The sequence below is a fragment of the Mustela lutreola genome, chromosome 5 (assembly GCF_030435805.1).
Source record: "Mustela lutreola isolate mMusLut2 chromosome 5, mMusLut2.pri, whole genome shotgun sequence".
Classification (NCBI taxonomy): domain Eukaryota; kingdom Metazoa; phylum Chordata; class Mammalia; order Carnivora; family Mustelidae; genus Mustela; species Mustela lutreola.
Window position 1 is genome coordinate 151,727,770 of NC_081294.1, and position 21,241 is coordinate 151,749,010.

The window sequence follows — 21,241 nt, forward strand, 5'->3', positions numbered from 1 at the left end:
CCTGTGCTTGTTCAAGGCTGTTCGTTGATAAGAGTTTGTTGGAATATGCCAGGCAGAGCAGGTGTTGGTTTGGGTCAAGGTCAGGGCTGAGGTTAGAAATTGAAAGTAGTTGGGAGTCCAGACATCTTCATCGTTTATTCCCTGGTACTCAGTTACATTTTGCAAAGTCAGCACTTACCTTCGTTGATCATGCAGAATTCATCTTAATTCTTATTTAGGTTCACCACACATTTGTGTTGTTCATTATCTGAAATGTTTTAAAAACTACTTTTTTCTCCAGGGAATCTGGAAGCCCCGGAAAATTCCAAATCCGGATTTCTTTGAAGATCTGGAACCTTTCAAAATGACTCCTTTTAGTGCTATTGGTTTGGAACTGTGGTCCATGACCTCAGACATTTTTTTTGACAACTTCATTGTTTGTGGGGATCGAAGAGTAGTTGATGATTGGGCCAACGATGGATGGGGTCTGAAGAAAGCTGCTGACGGTGCTGCCGAGGTTTGTTCTCACTTGCTTCTCATGCATTTATATCTGTTATTGCTGGTGACAAATCTTTTCTTTTATGGCAGCCTATCTTATAAGATTTGTCTTTTCCCCTATTTGAGAATATTGGCATAAAATATGTGACCAGATGCTTGCTAAATACAAAATACTGGGTGTTTGGACATGATTTCATTAGTCTAATGTAATGGCTTTTTAGATTCCCTATTTGTGTTATGGGTAGGGTGTGTTTTGTTTTGTTTTTAATTAATGTGATAAAACATGATTTAAGAAATTAGCCATTTAGGGTATTTTAATGCATTCTTAAATGTTGAATCTTGATTTACCAGTACACATAATTTTCCCCCAGTTTGGCCACATGACCAAGCTGTGAGTGGGAGAGCCAGAGATTTCTGAGATCAAGAAATTCTTCATTCACTGGCCCTGAGGTTAAGGGGGCCCCTAGCAGATGATTAAGAAACCTGCATTCACATCTCTGAAAGGGAAATCACCTTAATGATAAGAGTAGGGGAGGAAATGGAGGCTTTTCTCTTACTTCCTTTTCAGGTTGTATGATTATCTTGGCTTGAACTCTTTGACAGAGGAGGAGCCTGAGTAGTGATGTGCAGAAATTAAAAGTGAAACAGTGCAGCCTATATTTGGTGTCAAAACCAAGGACCTGAAATCTGTTCTGTCCTGTTTTTCAGCCAGGTGTAGTGGGGCAGATGATTGAGGCCGCAGAGGAACGCCCATGGCTCTGGGTGGTCTACATTTTGACTGTAGCTCTCCCCGTGTTTCTTGTTATCCTCTTCTGCTGCTCTGGAAAGGTATGAGCTTTTCTGTTAGTCACTTTTAAAAAAGAACTCTTTTTATATTAGTATAAGATCTATTGCCTGAGGTTTTCTCAGTAATGACTGGGCCACATCTGAAACCTTATTCACTGCTCTCACTGGGCATTTATGGTGCCCAGATGGGAGCAGGCTTTACAGGCCTTCAGTTTCTACTGGTGTTTTAGCCTGGTGTATTACTCTTCCCTACTATTTGGCAGAAGTTTTCTAGAAAACAAAAATAAAAAACCCAACAACTTAGATATAAAACCAGCCATCTGGGCCCAAACCTGCTTTTCCTCCTTGGTGTAGTTGTTTGTATCCATATGCTTCATAATTCAGTCTTTGATTTTTTTTCATTATCCATTCTTCCCTCATTATCCCTACCCTTCCCCCCAAAAAACACGTGGGGATAATCCAGCCTTATTTTAAAGTTTTTCTTGTTTAGTCTTTGTTATATGCAATCCAGAAACCAGGAGAGAATATTCTGTTTAGGCACTCTACTTCTATTAAATGAGGATTATGTTTCACCTTGCATTTGATATGTTTTGTAACCTGATCCCCAAAGTTCCTTTTTCAGCCTTCTCCCCCACCACACTTCTGTCTGTGTGTCTGTACCTCAGTCATCTTGAGTGTTTAGATCTGCATGATCCTGCCTCACCCCTTTATTCTTACTCTTCCTTCTGCCTTTGACCCACACACACACTCACTGAAGAGAAAGCTCACAGGGTGGGAATACTTTATACTTTTATTTATCTTAGTACTTTTATTTATCTATGCCAGTATAGGGCCTCATGCAGAACTTTGCTCTTAGGCATTCAGTAATTACATGATAATGTAGTACATAAAAACCTGAACAAAACTGTTGCACTTTGGGGACTATTTCAGAAACAGTCCAGTCCTGTGGAGTATAAGAAGACCGATGCTCCTCAACCAGATGTGAAGGAGGAAGAAGAAGAAAAGGAAGAGGAAAAGGACAAGGGAGATGAGGAGGAGGAGGGCGAAGAAAAGCTTGGTAAGTAGACCCCAGAATATCTGCTTTAAGCAAGACCCTAAGGTGTTTCAAACTCAGAAACGAGTGACGAAAAAGATTGCCCTAGACTCCAGAAGTGTGTTCTAAGGCTGCTAGTCTAGTCAAAAACAAGTACAAGGTTTTGCTCATCTTGTTGTTTTTTGGTCTCTGTCTCAGAAGAGAAGCAGAAAAGTGATGCTGAAGAAGACGGAGGCACTGCCAGTCAGGAGGAGGATGACAGGAAACCTAAAGTAGAGGTAACAGCAGGGGGGGAGTACATTTTCTAGCCCAAGCAGCTCAGGGAAAGTGCATTTAAGTAGGAGCTTATTTTCAGAGGATAATTTTCATGGGCTGTGGCAGTAAGAAAAAAATTCATGAGGATTAATTTTTTTTTTTTTTTTTTTTTTTTTTTTTTTTAGTATTTAAAATATATTTTAATGAGAACACAATGATTTACATTTCTTAATATGAAACTGCTCCAGCCTTAGGACTTAACTGCTTCTTGGTTTATGGGGTTTAGATGCCACCGCACTAATTCCCCAGTGCTCTTGAGGCACGTGTTGGACATGTCCTCCTCTGCTGGAAGTCCTTGGGGTAACTTCAGGGGCTTGATCCTTATCAAATGTTTAACCACTTTCAGTTTTGCATTCACTGAAGGGATATTCTTGTGAACTTGAGGAGTATGTGCTTTTTCTAGTCCAAGCATCTTTATTGTATCTTTTTCCCAGTATGGACGTCTTTTTGTACTTTTTATTCTGGTAACAATATGCAGTTTATGAGGATGCTGTGGATCCCCACCATATTTTTCATGATCTGCAGGTGAAGGCTGAAATACTTTATCTGGAATTCTTGACTTGGTAAATTTGTGACGAATCCAATCCATGTAAATAAGAGACTCCATACCTTTTGTCATCATTTGGAGTCTGCCTGGGGGCCTCTGAACTATTGAGCACAAAATCCCCGCCATGAGTGTGGTGACGGTTTTCTTCTGAGGCGAGTGAAAAGTGAACAGTTAAGAAGAGGAAGCGCCACACTCCGAGGATTAATTTTTTTAAAGTAGAATTCTTAGCAACATAGGGAAGCATTTCCTTGGATCATTTTATTTTATTTTATTTTTTAAGATTTTATTTATTTATTTGACAGGCAGAGATTACAAGTAGGCAGAGAGGCAGGCAGAGAGAGAGAGGAGGAAGCAGGCTCCCTACTGAGCAGAGAGCCCGACATGGGGCTCGATCCCAGGACCCTGGGATCACGACCTGAGCTGAAGGCAGAGGCTCTAACCCACTGAGCCACCCAGGCACCCCTCCTTGGATCATTTTAAACTACATCTGAATCTCAGAAGTATTTTTCTCTGCTGTAATGGATTTTCTGGAGTAAGCAGAAGGTTTCAGGGGAAAACCAATAACGTGTTTGCGAAGATGGTAACTTCAGATTCAGGTTATTATCCAACACTGTCTCCTTTCTCTCTCCTCTCTGTGCCCTGAAAAAGTATTTCCTTCCCTGGTGGTCTAGTGGTTAGGAGGGGGAAAAAAGTATTTCTTGAACAAGGATTTTATTGTATTCTAAAATTTTTGTCCCTGTTGTTCATGGATTTGTTCATTCAGCAAGTATTTATGGAGTGCCCGTTATGGGCCTCACATTGTCCATGAACAAAGACAAAGATACCCTTCCTTTGGGGAGTCTAAATTCCAGTGGGAGGAAACTGACAACAAGCAGTAGGCATTATAATGAAGTAAATATGTTAGGAAGTGATAGGCTGTGAAAAATAAAAGTAGAACAGGAAAAGGTATTGGAAGTACTGGAGGTGGGGTGGGGTGCAGTGTTAGAAATGGTAGGCCTTGTTGAAGAGGTGACCCTGGGGCCGACTTAAAAGAGATAAAGGACTTTGCTGTAGAGATGTCCATGGGAAGAAATATTCCTACAGAGACAACAGCCAGCTCAGAGGCCTGAAGTAGTAGTCTAGAAGACCATGTGGGTCAGTAGAGTCGGGGGTGGGGAAGGCTCCAGATTAGGTGGGGCATCCCAGGTGGTGGTGTGGGCTTGGCTTCTGCTTGTGAAATGGGCAGCCATTGCAGGCTTTGGGGCACAGGAGTGACAGGATCTGATTACGCGGGCTGCTGTGTTTTCTACAGACCGGGGAGAATCAATGAGACCAGTTGGGAGGCTGCTGTGATAATGCAGGCAAGATAATGGTGGCTATGAGCAGGGGTAGAGGAGAGTGTGAGAACTCACTGGGCTTCTGGGTACAGATTTTGGGTGGACTGAATAGTAGGATGTATGAGGGAAAGAATAATCTACATCTTTCTTGGGGCCCTTTTGCAAGCACTGCTCTGTTTCAGTCTGCTCCTTCCTCAAAAATCCTACCCAGTTTCCATACCAGCTTCTCTAACTGCCCCTCCAACGATAAAGGTCAATGCTGTTGATACCTTCTGTGGCTATATTCTTCTCAATTACAATGTAGACTTTGAACTAGATGTACTTCTTTCAGGTAGGGACCAGTCTCACACATGTATTTTATATTCCCCAATCTTCCTCACAAAATAGAAGTTGCTCTGTAGAGTACAAGGAGCCCTGGGCTTACAGTCTTGAGTGCTGTGTGGGGGCTGCGGGGACAGTCTTCCATCCCCTGAGATCCTAGCTTTCTCAGCCTCAGAATGGGGCTAATGTGCCCACAGGCCAGTAGGTTATTCAGGATTGAGCAAGATCACGTGGGAAAGCAGGGCATCTGGTTCCTTTTAAAGAAAATTTTGATGGGTTAGATTGAGGAAAGTGGATGTTTACAGAAAACAGTACAGACAAAATTAGAGCATGCAGAACCCTGCTGCCTTTGAGAACACCATTGTTTCTGGTACATTTTCTTCTAATCGTTTTTCTTCTCTTGTTTTTGCTGCAGATGGGTTACCCTCAGCCTGGCTGATCTTGAAAGCTTGGTGAAGTTTTCACTTATTTAAAGCATTGCTAATTATAGTGAATTTCTTATTTTTTCAACCAACAGGAGGATGAAATTTTGAACAGATCACCAAGAAACAGAAAGCCACGAAGAGAGTGAAACAATCTTAAGAACTTGATCTGTGATTTCCTCTCCCTCCCCTTTCCCTGCAAGCGTGGTCCTAGGCGAGGGCCTGGCACACCTTAGGTTGAAACTCAGAAAACCTCCAGACGTCACCATCGACAGGCTCCAGTCGAACACTAGCCCGTGTAATTGTAAACATCTAAGCAGTCAGTAATTGCAGTTGTGACATAAAGGACCCTGTGTCTGTAGAAAGAAAGCATATAACATTAATGGTTGTGAAATGTAACATGAAGCAACTAACTTGTATTTTGTTTTCGTTTTTGTTTTTAAACATCTTTGTTTTTTAAAATAGAGTGATAGAACTTTGCCAGTCTTTAAAATCTTGGCTTAATTTAATATATTAATCTGTCCGGGCAGAAATAACACCAACCTTTAGAAATGCTAGGGGGATGAATTGCAGTTTTTAGAACGAAATTTGTTTTTTAAGTTTGGTATTACAAAACATTCAAGTGTTCTCTGTCCCTTAAAATTGATAATCATGTTGAAAGTGCAGTCGTTTGTGGTTATAATCTTGTTTTGCTTGCTTCCATCGCCCAGTTCCTCCTAAGGAAACTGAGGAGATGGACTGGATGGAAGCCCAAATTTATGTAAAGGTTCTGTTTCAGTTGTATTAAAAATAGACATACAGAAAGAAGAAATTTTTCCTCTTGATGTTGGTTAGACCATACAGTGCGTGTGTTCTGTTGCCCTTGGAACAGCTCGGTTCCCAGACAGCTTTGTAGTCAGTGGAGGAAGTGGCATAAGGTGGCACGCGGGCAGTCATGCTTCCCAAACTGGGGGAGTCTGGGCGCCAGCCATCCGGAGCAGGGGGCTGTTTAAGGAATGCTCCCAGGGCATGGGGGCTCCCAAGTAGATGCAGATGTTTTCATCACTTCCACTGTGTTGACACTGTTTCCTTCCCTGTTGCCCCAGATCCCCAGCTTTTTCCTCTGCTATGCATTTTCTTCACAGCGCAGCTTGCAGTCCGTCGCTGAAAATGATTATACGCTCCGCATAGTGTTAAGCTTTATTGTGATTAAGTGTTTCTTCTTCCTTTTTTAAGCAGACCCACACCTTTCCAGGGTCAAAGTACAGGATAGAATACTGTCTTTCATCTTTATCCATTTCTTTTTACTCTGTGTAAAGACTTCAGAAGTCTAAGCCAGAGGTGAGCCAATTCAGAATTGACTGTAATTGAACACAGGCTAAAAGTATTTATGGGAGGAGTGACATACAGCATGAATTATCTGATTTTTTTTTTTTTTAAGCTGCTAACTTTTTAAGTCTTCATTTGCAGTTCATGTAACATTTGTGTCTTAAATTACATGATAAAGCAGTCCTGTTGAAAAAAAATTTTTTTGTTTGGGTATGTGGCTTGTAGAATTCTTTAAAAAGTGATCTTAGATTTGTTTATTTCATGTGGAATGCAGATGGGTGCTATCAGAGCCTCTCCCCCATCACTCTAGTGTAATATCATTATTACACCACACTGAAATGTATTCAGAATTGTTTTAGCTTTATTCTTTCTTCAGAGGTGTTTCAAATGTACCGATGACACTGTTTCTTGCACTGAATATATAAACACTCCAAAGTGTTTATATTGGGGAGATTTGGGGAGGAAGTATATTCGTAAAAGATGAAGGCTGTATCTGTTTATTTTGTTTATCTTCAATTTTTTACTGGTTCACTGAAATTCTTAGGAGGGTGGGATGAATTTTTCTTGCTGTTCCGTGCTTTATCCTTTTCATCTGTTGTTATGTGGTCACAGTGACCTTAGCTATGTAGCAGACTTTCCCAAATGTATTGAGTGCAAATAAACAGTTACTTAGCAAGACCTGAAAATATGTCTGCAGGTTTCTCCTTGAAGCAAATGTGTGGGATTATTGCATTTCCAGAAACCTGCCTTCCTATCTCACCTAACAGTTTCTTCCAGCTGATCTGTGGAATGACAAGTACAAGCTAGAAGATTCATTTGCTTTTCTGGGATTATTTAGTAGCAAAGTTTGTTTAAAAAAAAAAAAAGGAAGAAAGAAAAAAAAAATATTTTCTTGGTTTTCTCTTGTTGAAGGTGCACCCTTCCGATTAAATGTCTGACACATTAATGAATGACCAGCAGTATTTAGCTCTTAAAATGCACTTAAATTAATAGTTTTCTGTGCTGGCTGTCTTGTCACAGTGTTGTAAAATCCCACTCCATCAGATGTGTTCCTCAATTTCTCTTATCCACAAAATACTCTCCATTTTTCTCAAATTGTCACGTCACTAAATGGTATTACATTAAAGCCCTGTGTTAAGTGTCTGCTTTTGACTGAACTTCTTCATAGTAACTTCCAAGTCAAGTGTTACACTGCAGAAAATGTGGATAGTTGAGTAATTACTTCATGTCACCGTGTGGATTTGATCCAGTCAATTCAGTGTAGATTGGGCATTCTTTCTCTGCTGGATTGCGGGTCAGCATTTCCTGTTGTAGAGTAAGGATAGCAGCTCAGAAATGGGGGAGGGAGCAGTAACTTGTAGATAATTTTTTTTTAAAGATTTTACTTATTTATTTGACAGACCACAAGCAGCAGGTGGGGTGGGAGAGGGAGAAGCAGGGTCTCTGCTGAGCAAGGAGGCAGACACTGGGCTTGATACCAGGATCCTGGGATCATGACCTGAGCTGAAGGCGGAGCTATAACTGACTGAGCCAGGCAAGCACCCCCCCTTTTTTTTTCTTAAGATTTTTATGATAACATTCTTTGATGTATGGGGAGCCATTGAACTTTTAATTTTTATTAGAGAATGTCTGTTCAGAATCAGACTTACCTTTCACGTACTATTTCAAGGATGTTTTTGAAGTTAGGTCAAAACTTCTTAAATATGTGCTAAGGCTTTTGGATTCCTCGCTGGAAGGGAAGTATACATAGTGTAGTACTCTTAGTGACTATTCTCTCCCCTATTAGAAAGTAGTTTAATTCTAATGTAAAGTATATGTTTGAAGACTGGAGGGAAAAAACCCAGAACCATTTATGTGGGCTTCATGAGCTCTGGACACTTTTGACTTGAGCCTCTTGTATTTATTTTTTTATAGCATTGGTATAAAAACATACTACGTGAGTAAGAACTTTTTTTTCCCTTCTGATTTTAAAATAAAATATTTTTGTGGGCCCTAGCAAAAAGTTACTGTAACAAATGTTTGAACTGGTGGTGGTCCTGGCACCTCCTATTTAACTTTTTAGCAGTTAGGTTGCCCATGACTATCCCCTACCTCTTGGGCCTACGTAGGCTTAGTTACCTAGTTTTAGTACTGAGTCATTGCTCCTGTTCCCCACCCCCACCCACCCCCGGTCTCCCACCCCTTATGCCTACTGGTTATAATACTAAACGTAATTGTCTCTGGTTGGATTTTGTTGAGTGACTCAATCTTACCTAAGCCACCATCCTTTAATGGCCCGCCAGGCTCCTTGTTTTTTGGCTGAAGCTTCAGCCTTTACAGTTCTAGTCCCCAGTAATGGAGCCAGAATCCTCTTAACATCTGCTGCGGCTTTTTTTTTTTTTTTTAAGTTTTTTAAGTAGTACTTTTGAAACTTGCTCAAACTTTTATATCAAGTGGAAACTGACAGTGATTCAGAATGGTGCAAGAGGAAGCTGCTTCCAGCTCACTCGTGGACAATTCCGACCAATGATGAGGCTGGACGTAAGGAATGCGGTGGAAAAACAGCTGACATTGAAAAAGCGTGGCTACTTTTGAGTTGATGGAAACAACTCAAAAAGGCTGCAGGGGAAGAAACTGGTGAAGCGCTGTAGTGCCAGGCGGGCGCGTCTGGGTCAGGCAGTTAACGATACGCTGCACCGGATGGCCCCTTTCCTCCGCGGGCCCGGAAAGGCCTGCCGGAGAAGGGTGGCGTTTAGGACCGGCTCCCGTCAGTCACACTTGGCCGTATGCCCGGCACTCAAGCTAGCCCAGGGGCTTCCCTCCGCCCCTCACTTGAGAGTTCCTTTTAAACTCGGCTCGGGAGCCCCAACGCGCTTCTTGCGTGCTCGCTCCCACCCCTCGGGCGGCCCGCTCTGCCTGCTCTGATTGGCCGCCGTGCCTGCTCATCAGCCGTGACGCCGGGGTCGCCCGCCGGGGTCCCGCCCTCTTCCGAGAGCCCTGAAAACAATTTTAAGATGGCGGCGACGGCGGCGCGGAAAACAATGGGGTCGGGGCGGCGGGGACAGGCCGAAGCCTGAGGTGAGCAGCGAGCGCCGGCCCGGGTTGGGCCGAGCGGGGCCTGAGGAAGACCCGCCGCCGCGCGCGAGCCCGCTCCGCAGCCCGCGGGGCCATGGCGCGGCCGTGAGGCGGCCGGGCCGCCGGCGGGAAGCGGAGCCCGCAGTGCCAGTCGGCCCCGAGAGGCCCGCCCCGGGCCCGGCCCGTGCAGCCCGCGGCCCATGGTGCTGCCCACCTGCCCCATGGCGGAGTTCGCGCTGCCGCGGCACAGCGCGGTCATGGAGCGCCTCCGCCGGCGCATCGAGCTGTGCCGGCGCCACCACAGCACCTGCGAGGCCCGCTACGAGGCCGTGTCGCCCGAGCGCCTGGAGCTCGAGCGCCAGCACACCTTCGCCCTGCACCAGCGCTGCATCCAGGCCAAAGCCAAGCGCGCCGGCAAGCACCGGCAGCCGCCCGCCTCGGCCGCTGCCCCGGCCCCGGCGCCCGCCGCCGCCCCGGCGTCTGCCGCGCCGGCCTCGGCTCCGCGACTCGACGCCGCCGACGGCCCAGAGCACGGCCGACCCGTCGCGGTGAGTAGGGCGTGGGGAGCACTCTCTGTCCCCTGTCCTAGGGGAGACGCTGCCCCTGACGCCGCCCGGCCGCCTTGTAGCTTCTCCGGTGCCGGCAGCTCCTCGGGTCTGGCTCGGGGGAGGCTGACACGGCAGGGACGGAGCGGTTGTCATCTGCGGGAAACAGCACTGTGGCATTTACTTTGGGAGAACATGACCGTAAGGACCTGACTTAATTAAGGCCCCGGCTTGGGAGGCTGGGAATGGTGGCTGAAAGGTTATTCTTCCGGGCTTGATTCCGAATGTTTGGTAACTTTTTGGGGGGAGCAGGCTGGCACAGAGTTGCTTCTGATAGTGGCCTCATTTATCCTGCGAATATTTATAAGGTCCCTGCTCTTTGAAGAGCCAGGGCTTGCATATGGAAATAAGCCGATCCGCGGTTGTCCAAATTAAAAGGTTCTGAACGGAAAAATCCAAAAATCTTGGGAGATCACCGCAAAAGGCATAATACCGCTCACCGAGTTGCGAAGAAAGTATTGCTTGTTTGTTGAGGCAGCCCCGAAATGTGTGAACTTGTAATTCCAGTAATATTGTCGACAGCTCCCGTTTTAATGGATAAACCTCTTAAAAATCTCCGATGAGGGACGCCTGGGTGGCTCAGTTGGTTAAGCAGCTGCCTTCGGCTCAGGTCATGATCCCAGCGTCCTGGGATCGAGTCCCACATTGGGCTCCTTGCTCCACAGGGAGCCTGCTTCTCCCTCTGACTCTTCCTTCCACTCTGTCTACCTGTGCTCGCTCTCACTCACTCTCTCTCTGACAAATAAATAAATAAAATCTTTAAAAAAAAAAAAAAAAAATAAAAAAAAAAAATCTCCGATGATGTCAGAGAATTTGTTGGTTAGAGGTTCACATCCGTGAAACTGATTTATAAAAGGAAGATTATTTATTTATTTATTTATTTGGTGGTGGTTTTTCCTGGTGATTTAAAGTTTAAAACAAGTGTTACCGGTCTAGTTTGTTCTGTGTGTTTTTTAAATTTGTGCCTTTATTACCTCTCACTAGGCTATTGCTGTGCTGGTCCCTTACTAGTCTTTGGTTCTTCTTCCTCTCTAAATGCTCTGCCCCCACGGGTCCTATGTCCTGGTGAGTTCTTTTCCTCATTGTTTCCTACACTGGGCTGCTGGACATTTTCATTGCTTATCCTATCGACTAGTTCAGGCTTCTGAACCTCACTTTTTCCATCTGTAAACTGTGGATGTCGTTTAGCTTCTTATCCTCCAGGGTTCTTACAAGACTCCAATGCCTGCGGGTGTGAAAATATTTCCTATTTCTTAAACAGAGAGGCTGCTGCCTGCAGGGCCTTTCTCCCCTTTCAGAATCCTGCCCTCATCCTTTGGCTCATCTTCTTCTTCCTTAAAGCTAGTTTCTGACCACCCTAGCCTACCGTCGGAGTCTTCTTTGTGAGAACATTCGGAAAAGGTATGGCAGATAGTGGTACTGCTTTAGGTCCTGTCTTGCCAAGTCTACTGTAAGCCCTGGGAGGCAGGAAGGAGTTTGGTTCAGTCCTGTGCACATCTTAGGCCTTCCTCACATGCTGAGTGATTGATACTCAACTTTGTAGTACTTTACTCAGTCATCTATCCTTCTACACACTAACCCTGAAAAGTAAAATGGCTTAATTTCATGAGCCACCTTTACTTAAAACTCTTGTTTTAAGGAAAGCCTGTAAGAGTAGTGGATGGTCATTCCAATTTAAGTAAACAACGAAAGCTCATAAAAATCCTAGTTTTATACTCAAACAGTTGTCTTGAACACTGTAGAAGGTGTATGAGTGCTGATTCAATTTGTTTAAAGAGAGTAAGAGCTTAGACTCTCTATGTTATTTTTAGTGCTGATTTACTGGAAAGAAATGAGGCACGCTGTTTGAAGAGAAATGAATTCTGAGTGTGTTAGAACTTGAATATGGCTTGTCATTCATTCCTTCGGGCATTAGAGCCTAAGCAGGTGGACCGTGTTAATGTCTTATCACATTAAACTTTGACCCAAGGATTTCATGAGTTTAAACTTCAGAGTGGAACTGCTCTTCCGCCTCCCTCTTAGAGAGCGGGACCCTTTTCACTTCAGTCTACAACTGATTCTAGCTGAGCTCTTTGGCCTTGGAATGGGGTCGTAGTAACAGAGTAGGTCCGTGTCACTAAGAAAACAGTGATGTTTTCCATTTTAATGGTTTACTGAGTTCTGAGAGGAGAGCGTCCTTCCCCAGATAGGACTTTGGTTTGGAGAGAGAGCACAGCTTTCCACAGAGAAGTGGAGTGGAGAAGGTGCCTCTTAGTCATTGTTATTTTGGACAGTTCTATATGTGTACTTGATCTGATTAATATCCCTTACATAGGGAATATTATTAGTTCTCCCCCACCCCCAGTTGTACTATACTGGTAGGCAGCTGTTTCATCAGCAACCGTTTGTAAAACTGAAAAGGGATCAGATTTATAGAGTTCATCCTTCAGGTTTTTTCCTTTCTTAGGATGTCCCACCACCAGCAGTCTTAACCTTATTCTGCTTATTCTGTTAAAGATGGAACAGAAACGGTGCCTCAGACTTTTTTCTATTCTAGTTGTCAAGAAATGACCTTACTGGGTTTTCTTTATACTGTATGTGTATTAAAGACCAGATTAGTTTTTCTTTTTAAAATTTATTTATTAAGAGAGAGAGAGAGCAGAGGGAGGGGCAGAGGAAGAGAGAGAGTCCCAAGGAGACTCTGTGCCAACTGCATAGCCCAGTGCAGGGTTTGATCCCAGGACCCTGAGATCATGACCTGAGCTGAAATCAAGAGTCAGATGCTCAACCGACTGAGCCACCCAGGTGCCCCCAGTATTGCTTTCTAACAACAGTTAAGACTGACTTCTTTTGGAATACCTGGGTGGCTCATTCGGTTAAGCATCTGCCTTCTGCTTAGGTCACAATCCCCAGGTCCTGGAATCAAGTGCGGTGTCGGGCTCCTGGCTTAGTGAGGAGCCTGTTTCTCCCTCTGTCTGCCACTCTCCCTGCTTGTGCACTCTCTCACTGACAAAATCTTTTTTTTTAAATATTTTATTTATTTATTTGACAGACAGAGATCACAAGTAGGCAGAGAGGCAGGTCCCCTTGCCAAGCAGAGAGCCCGATGCGGGGGGGGGGGGGGCTCGATCCCAGGACCCTGGGACCACGACCTGAGCCGAGGGCAGAGGCCCTAACCCACTGAGCCACCAAGGTGCCCCCCCCAAAATTGACTTTTTATTAGGAGTGCTAGATTATAGAGAATTTTCTAACCACTTTATACAAGTGTTCTGTAATGAAAATCATCTTATGCAGTAGCTTGAGCATTTTCTTTTAGTAAAATGCCGTAAAGGTTTATGCTTCATCCCTTTATCCACTATTGTTACATTTTTGCTGCTTATTCCTGAAGTAGTTGTGAAAGTCTCGAGAAATTTGGTAGTTGCCTGCCAACCATTCATGGAAGTTGCCTTCCCTGCTTAGTTTAGGTGTAAGAACTTTACCTTTCACTCCCTCTTTTTTAATTTTTTATTTGTACATAATTTAAAACTTAGAGAAAAGTTACACAAATACTACAAAGACCATTTGTACATCCTTCACTTAAATTCTGCCCATACCACCATTGTGTCCCATTTGCTTTATCATTTGCCCACACGCTCTTTCTCCTGTCTACATCCATCCCTCCATCTCTTTCTCTCTCTCTTAAAACACCTTTGTTCTCTGAACTATGTGAGCACTACCTGCAAATCTTAAAGCTTTCTACTTGCAGACACCCCAGTGTGTGTTTTTAAGAGTTAAGAAACATATACAGCATTTTAGTAATGATTTTGTAGACCAAACTGTGTTAGAATTATGCAAATAACAAATTACTTCCAGGGAATAGATGTTTCTGAACGTAAAATAGACATCTTACTGTAATCATGTGGGATAGTTTTAGAGAAGAGATGACTAATATGGCTTTAGGATCCCATTTCTTCCTATAACATCCGAGACCTTGTCCTGGCCCTCTTTCCTTTTTTATCTTTGGTTCCCTTTCCCGCTGTCCCTTCCCTTCAGCTTGAAAGCATAAGCAATTATTCTCCTTTCTTTTGTCTTTTCTCACCCTCAAAATAGTATTCCATCTTTTTCCTTCCCTTTGCCCTTTCCCCTTGAACTTCCCATTTACTCATTAGCCCATTGTAATCTCCCTTTTCCCTCTTCTCTTCTGAAATTGCCCCTTTAAAGGGCACCAAAGATGGAATTGCCAAATTCAGTGGCTTCTTAGTCATCATTCTTTTTGACTTCCTCCTTCTCAAGGCTCTTCTCTTAGTTTCTGCTCTCTTCTTCTTTTTTTTTTTTTTAAAGATTCCATTTATCCATTTGACAGACAGAGATCACAAGCAGGCCTAGAGGCAGGCGGGTGGGGGGTAGGGAAGCAGGCTCCCCGCTAAGCAGGGACCCCTGTGCGGGACTCAATTCCAGGACCCTGGGATCATAACCTCAGCCAAAGGCAGCAGCTTAACCTACTGAGCCACCCAGGCACCCCTCTGTTCTCTTCTGATTCTCTTACCAGCTTTCTGGTTTTTTTCTCAGTCTCCTGCTTTCCCTTAATAATTCATGCAACGAGTACTTGAGTGCCTACTGTGGGCCAGAGGGGATCTTAGGCACTAGGAATACAGCAGTGAACAAGACAAATTAAAACTCCGGCTTCATGGAGAAAGAGATAGATAATTTAAAAAACTAATTTTTATAATATTATAATGCTAAGAAAAAATGAGAGGAGTATTGTGCTACTGGTTGACTTACAGTAGCAGCTTTAGATAAGATGCTCTGTCTTTATCTGGGCCTGATTGACAGGGGATCATCAGTCAGCTGGAAGTCTCAGAAAAGAACATTCCAGTTAGAGAAAACCACCAGCACCAGGTCTTTGAGGCAGGAACCTTCTGAGAAAGGAGGTCATTGTGGCTGGAGAGATGGCAGGTAGGTAGCTAGTGTGAGAGGTGGGTAAAAAGGGCCAGATCAAGTGCACTGGGAAGCAGTTAGCAGGGTTTTAAGCAGAAGCATGACTTATGTTTTAAAGGCCATTCTGGTGCTATGGAGAATGCTTCGGGTTGGTGTGGACAGGAGTGGATACAGTTAAGGCTTTCGTGGTGGTCTGGATGTGGCTGGATGTGGCAGTGGTGATGGAGAGGAGGAGTTGGGTTTTGTATAGCTCCCAAAGGCAGAGGTGACAGGGCTCAGTGATGGGCCAGATGGAGTAGATTGGGGGGTCGGGGGGAGGAGAAAGGGAGAATTCTGAGTTTTTTGGCTTGAGAAGCTTTCTTGGTATGCCTTTTAGATACTAGTATTCCCTGGGTTACTCTGCTCTCTACTTTTTCCATAGTCCTGTTTTCCTGGGTCATGTCATTGTTTGTTTCATGGCTCCATCTACCGCCTATTATAGTAAGAGTCTGCAGATCTCCAGATCTTTCTTCCAAGTTTCAGATCCATATTTCCAGCTGTCTACCAGACCTTTCCACTTTTATTTCCCACATATCCAAAATGGACTCTCCCTTTTTCCTGCCAATCTTATATTCCTTCTGAGTATTTTCTCTAGGCTAGTCATCCGAAGTAGAAACCTGTGAATTGCCCACTCCTTTCCTGCAGTTGCCACTTTCCATTGGTCTATTCAGCCATTTGAGCCCCTGCTTAGAGCCAGGAATCATGGTCATACTGGACCCTAGGTCTTATAGCCTCAGGGGGAGTAGGTGGCAAGCTAGTTTTTGCACAGCTGTGTTGAGAGCTGCAAAGCCTGGGGGAATACTGGGAAGGGCTGCCTCTTGGATGAAGCTTGGAAGGCTTTAAAGACTTGACTTTTGGGGGCGCTTGAGTGGCTCAGTGGATTAAGCTTCTGCCTTTGGCTCAGGTCATGATCCCAGAGTCCTGGGATCAAGCCCCACATCAAGCTCTCTGCTCAGCGGGGAGCCTGCCTCCTCCTCTCTCTCTCTCTGCCTGTCTCTCTGCCTACTTGTGATTTGTCTGTCAAATAAATAAATAAAATTGAAAAAAAAAAAAAGACTTTTAAATGTCTTAAGATTTTGCTAGATGCTTTGCCTAAAAGGTGTTCTGTGGAGCATTAATCTTACAGAATATTAAAAGAGTTCTAGAGTTGGAGAAACAAATTTAAACAGTTTCCTTTATTAGGAGTTTTCCAAGCCTTTAAATACAACTAATATACATGGGGACTTGAGCTCTTATCACAGGGCACCTAATAGGATTTTGATCCCTTTGGGAAACTAAGCAAAAGCACAAAATTATGACAGTAAGTAGTTCTTTGAATTTGGGACTTCAAGTGTTAGAAGCTAGAAGGTGAAGCTAGAAAGGTAGTCCTATCCTGAAAAGCTGTGTATTTGATAATGGGTATTTGAACTAAATAATTCTTTACAACACTGCGAACCCCTTCAACACATTTTTTTTTTAAAGATCTTATTTATTTATTTGACAGAGAGATCACAAGTAGGCAGAGAGGCAGGCAGAGAGGGAGGGGGAAGCAGTCTCCATGCTGAGCAGAGCCCCATGCGGGGCTTGATCCAAGGACCCTGAGATCATGACCTGAGCCGAAGGCAGAGGCTCTAACCCACTGAGCCACCCAGGCACACCCCCCTTCAACACATTTTCATGTGGACATCTAAAACTTCATCCCAGGTTTTTAAGCTTACCAAAAATCATAATGCAGGAGCGCCTGGGTGGCTCAGTGGGTTAATCCTCTGCCTCAGCACAGGTCAGGATCCCAGGGTCCTGGGATCGAACCCCACATCGGGCTCTCTGCTCAGCAGGGAGCCTGCTTCCCCCCACTCTCCCTGCCTCTTTGCCTACTTGTGATCTCTCTGTCAAATAAATAAATAAAATCTTTAAAAATTTTTTTTAAAAATCATAATGCGTTCATTGTGTTGATCAACTGTACGCTTAATTATTGTAACTCAGTTTAAGTGAAATACATGAAATAAGTATATGTAACAGTCTTATAAGCGTTTACATATAATTCAGTATGAATCAACTGTTTTAAAAAGAGAAAAGACAGAAAATGTTATTTATAGTTTCAGGGGCTGTAGCTTTCAGAGAATTATAAATATTAACATTTAAAAATAAGGTGGTTACATCACTTTTTAAAATGTAGTCTGTGGAATCTAAATACCTTAGGAGTACACTTTTATCAGCCATTTAACAAATGCTTTTTTTTTTTTTTTTCATAGAAATTTGAAATCCTTCCTTTTCCTCTTACAACTTGCATTTCTTTAATACTTGCCCCACATAGTTTTGGGGTTTTTTTTAAAGATTTTATTTATTTATTTGAGACAGACAGAGAGAGAGCGCGAGCGCGCGCGAGCCCAGAAGCAGTGGGGGAGGGGCAGAGGGAGAAGGAGAAGCAGATGCTGGACTCAATACTGTGGTCCCAGGATTATGACTGAGCCACCCAGGAGCCCCTGCCCTACCTAGTTTTATTCTTTTTTTTTTTTTTTTTTAAGATTTTATTTATTTATTTGACAGAGATCACAAGTAGGCAGAGAGGCAGGCAGAGAGGGGGCGGGGAAGCAGGCTTCCCGCCGAGCAGAGAGCCGGATGCGGGGCTCAATCCCAGGACCCCGAGATCATGATCTGAGCTGAAGGCAGAGGCTTTAACCCACTGAGCCACCCAGGCACCCCCATAGTTTTATTCTAACATAATATATGTGTGTGTGTGTGTGTGTGTGTGTGTGTTTAGGTCTTTTTATTTTCATTCTAGCAAATTTCTCGGCAACAATAAAGGCATCAAAATTGAAACTGAAAACTTTTCAATTTACTTTGACCATAAAGCTCTATGGATATTTTTGCTCTCTTTAAGAAAGGTTGAGTGAGTGCTGTGAAGTGTGTAAACCTGGCGATTCACAGACCTGTACTCCTGGGGATTAAAAATACATTATATGTTTATAAAAAAATAAAAAATAATAATAAAAAAAAAGTTGATTTAAGGACGCATGGGTGGCTCAGTGGGTTAAAGCCTCTGCCTTCTGCTCGGGTTGTGGTCTCGGGTTGTGGTCTCGGGTTCCTGGGATGGAGCCCCCGCATCAGGCTCTCTGCTCAGCAAGGAGCCTGCTTCCTCCTCTCTATCTCTCTGCCTGTCTCTCTGCCTACCTGTGATTTCTATCAAATAAATAAAATCTTTTAAAAAAAGGTTGATTTAGACAAAAGAAAAATATATGTAGTATTTATAAGTTTCTGTGTTACATATTTTCTTATTTCAGTAAGTTGAGTTAGACTTAGTGCACAACACACAACAAATACATTATAAATTTTTGTAAATAATCATTAAGCAAAAAGAGCACAAGTTTATTAGAAATGCCTCTCTTAAGGGTCCCTGGGTGGCTCAGTCGGTTGAGGGTCCTACTCCTGGATTTGGCTCAGGTCATGATCTCAGACTGAGCCCCAAGCACTCAGTGGTGAGTCCAGTTGGGATTCTTTCCCTCTTCCTCCCCCTTCCCCACTCTGCTTTCTCAACCCTTCTCTTGCATGAAGTATCTCTCTTTTTCAAATAAGTAAATAAAATTAAAAAAAAAAAGAAAGAAAGAAAGATAAAAGAAGTGTCTCCCTTTGTGAGATGGATGAGTCTTTCCCCTTCCGCATTTTGTTCATGCAACCAGGAGTGAATATTGTTGATAAAATAAGAGTTTTCAATTCTGTCCCTATTTTTTGTTTTTATAAATGTAAGCTCCAGAAATCCTTACTCACATTAATGCAAAAGCAAGGAAGAAATTTAGTTCTAGCATTTTTACACATTTTTTTTGAAGCCTGAGTTGTATACCAAAAATCACATGGTGATCAATCATCAAAAATTAGCTTACTAATTAACCTCAGGAATTGGTTATGTACTCTTTCAATGTTATTGAAAACAAATAATTAGAAGCCATCTTGGATCTAGAGAGTGTAATGCGAAATAAGTGAAATAAGGCAGAGAAAGACAAATACCATATGATTTCACTCTTATGTAGAATTTATTTATTTTTTAAAGATTTTCTTTATTTGAGAGAGAGAGAGCAGGGGAAGGGGCAGAGGGAGAAGAAGAAGCAGACTCCCTGCTGAGCCCGGAGCCCAACACAGGGCTCAGTCCCAGGACCCTGGGATCATGACCTGAGCTGAAGGCAGACACTTAACCAACTGAACCACCCAGGCCCCTCATATGGGGAATTTAAGAAAGAAAACAAGCAAAAGAGAAAGAAGACAAATCAAGAAACAGATTCCTAATTATAGAGAACAAACTGATGATTACCAGAGGGGTGAATCAGGTGTCAGGGATTAAAGAGAGTACTTGCCGTGGTGAGCACTGTGGGTGATGCATGGAAGTGTTGAATCACTACATTGTGCACCTGAAACTAGTATTACACTGTATGTTAACTAACTGGAATTTAAATAAAAACTTAAAATTAGAATCCATCTGCTTATGAAAGGATTAATCTCAGTCACTTACTCATTTACTGAGAAATATACAAAAGGCTTTATCAAGTCTTATCAATTGATTACCGATTATACCTGTTTTTCTTTTCTTAGAGGTACCTTGTTTAACCCAATATTCTCAAAATAGATTGGGCCAATCAAAATACTGTTCATTTCTACACTTTTGTCAATACAGTGTTTTTGATAAAATACTTCTGTTGGCTTTGAATAGATTTTCATCAAACTGTGACTATAGTTTGTTTAATATCTGAAAAGTTTGGACATTCTCTGCCATGTAACCTAACTGGCAAAACCAGTCTTTATTGTTAGATTTATTAGCCACATCAGGCTCAGCTTTCTATCAGAAAAGGTTTGACTTATTTTTCAAATACTCATCCCCATGACTTCCGTCTCACTTCTGATTTCTAAGGGGGAGAGTTAAAGAGCATGGAGCCTTGTCGTGAATTTTGTTACCTGCATCAAATACCACTCATTGCCTTCACATTTCTTACTCTGTTCTGTCTGCTTTCTTGTGGAACATTCCTGCAAAGAGCTGATTTGGTTACTTTAGGATGGAGGAGTAATGTCTTTAAATGGAAAATGCCACAACTCCAGCTACCCAGTCTATATGTGTCTGAATTTAAAGCATTCTAACTCAAAGACCAGATATTCGCCATGTTAAGTGCTCAAGGCCCTGAGATCCATGGAGAACTATTGTGTCTGTCAGAGCAGCAGCAGAGACTTGGCACATGGTAAACATTTGGAGCAGCATTGGTGCTACCAGGCCTAGTGGAGCAACTTGTCATCAGTGTGGCATCCAGTACCATGGGAATGAAGCCCAGGTGACGCCCTCCCAAGATCCCCCAGATACTTTGAATGCAGTTCTTTGAAATGGCCTAAATTCTCTTGGTATCATCACATGTATCTTTCCCCAGTCTTGTAACATCTACAGCTCCTCATTCAGAATTCTGCTCATACATCATCTTTTCCAGGATTCCTCTCACGTCCCTCCTCAAGCTGGGCCAGGTGCTCACACTCTGTCAGAAAAATCATGTTCAGCTTTAGTTAGTGTGTTTGCTGCTCTCCAGTAGACTCTGAGCCACCTGCGAGCAAGACCAAGAGTCTAGAACCATACCTGCCACATATTCAGCAAGTGTTTATTCAGTGGATGACCCTGCAGCTGGAACTCTGAATGGAAAGTCATAAGCTGTATATTTTCAAGCTGGGATCATTTCAGAAGTGGAGTTGGCAGAAGTAAGACCTGTAGCCCCCAGTTTGCACTCCCATGTTCAATGCAGCATTGTTCACAGTAACCAAGAGGTAGAAGCAACCTAAGTGTCCCATCAGGACATGAATGGATGAAGAAAATGTGGTGTGTACGTACAGTGAAATGTTATTCACCCTTAAAAAGGAAAGGAAGTCGTCATACGCTACAACATGGATGAACCTTGAGGACATTATCCTAAGTGAAATAGACCACAGTCGCCAAAAAAGGCAAATACTGCATGATTCCACTTACATGAGATATCTAAAATAGTCACTCTTAGGAATAGAAAATAGGATGGTAGTTGCCAGGGGCTGAAGGAATGGGGGTTGGAGGAGCTGTTCATTGGATATGGAGTTTCAGTTTTGCAAGATGAAAAAGTTCTAGAGATCAGTTGCACAGCATGTACCAT

At 43.2% G+C, this 21,241-nt stretch overlaps 3 protein-coding genes across 7 annotated transcripts in view; 2 read left to right on the plus strand and 1 right to left on the minus strand.

The window, feature by feature from the left end:
* Positions 1-7,211, plus strand: part of CANX (calnexin) — a 37,142-nt gene extending 29,931 nt beyond the window's left edge. For all 3 annotated transcript variants that reach the window (XM_059175907.1, XM_059175906.1, XM_059175905.1), the window contains 5 exons: positions 281-496; positions 1,186-1,305; positions 2,194-2,320; positions 2,495-2,574; positions 5,313-7,211. In XM_059175907.1, the coding sequence (XP_059031890.1) occupies positions 281-496; positions 1,186-1,305; positions 2,194-2,320; positions 2,495-2,574; positions 5,313-5,366 (597 nt within the window). In that variant the 3' untranslated portion in view covers positions 5,367-7,211. The remainder of the gene's footprint in view (positions 1-280; positions 497-1,185; positions 1,306-2,193; positions 2,321-2,494; positions 2,575-5,312) is intronic.
* On the minus strand, positions 2,728-3,350 carry LOC131832654 (large ribosomal subunit protein uL30m-like). Its single transcript, XM_059175924.1, has one exon. The coding sequence runs from the start codon at positions 3,282-3,284 to the stop codon at positions 2,802-2,804; it is 483 nt and encodes a 160-aa protein (XP_059031907.1). The 5' UTR covers positions 3,285-3,350; the 3' UTR covers positions 2,728-2,801.
* A 2,249-nt stretch (positions 7,212-9,460) lies between the features above and the next one.
* MAML1 (mastermind like transcriptional coactivator 1) overlaps positions 9,461-21,241 on the plus strand; it is a 46,653-nt gene continuing 34,872 nt past the window's right edge. Inside the window, exon 1 of one of the 3 annotated variants that reach the window (XM_059175904.1) lies at positions 9,461-10,127. In XM_059175904.1, coding sequence (XP_059031887.1) covers positions 9,780-10,127 — 348 coding nt within the window. In that variant the 5' untranslated portion in view covers positions 9,461-9,779. The remainder of the gene's footprint in view (positions 10,128-21,241) is intronic. The other 2 variants (XM_059175902.1, XM_059175901.1) reach the window with 2 other exon arrangements.

Bases quoted from the DNA above. Each gene is read 5' to 3' on its own strand.
- LOC131832654 (XM_059175924.1), bottom strand. From the start codon at position 3,284: ATGGCGGGGATTTTGTGCTCAATAGTTCAGAGGCCCCCAGGCAGACTC.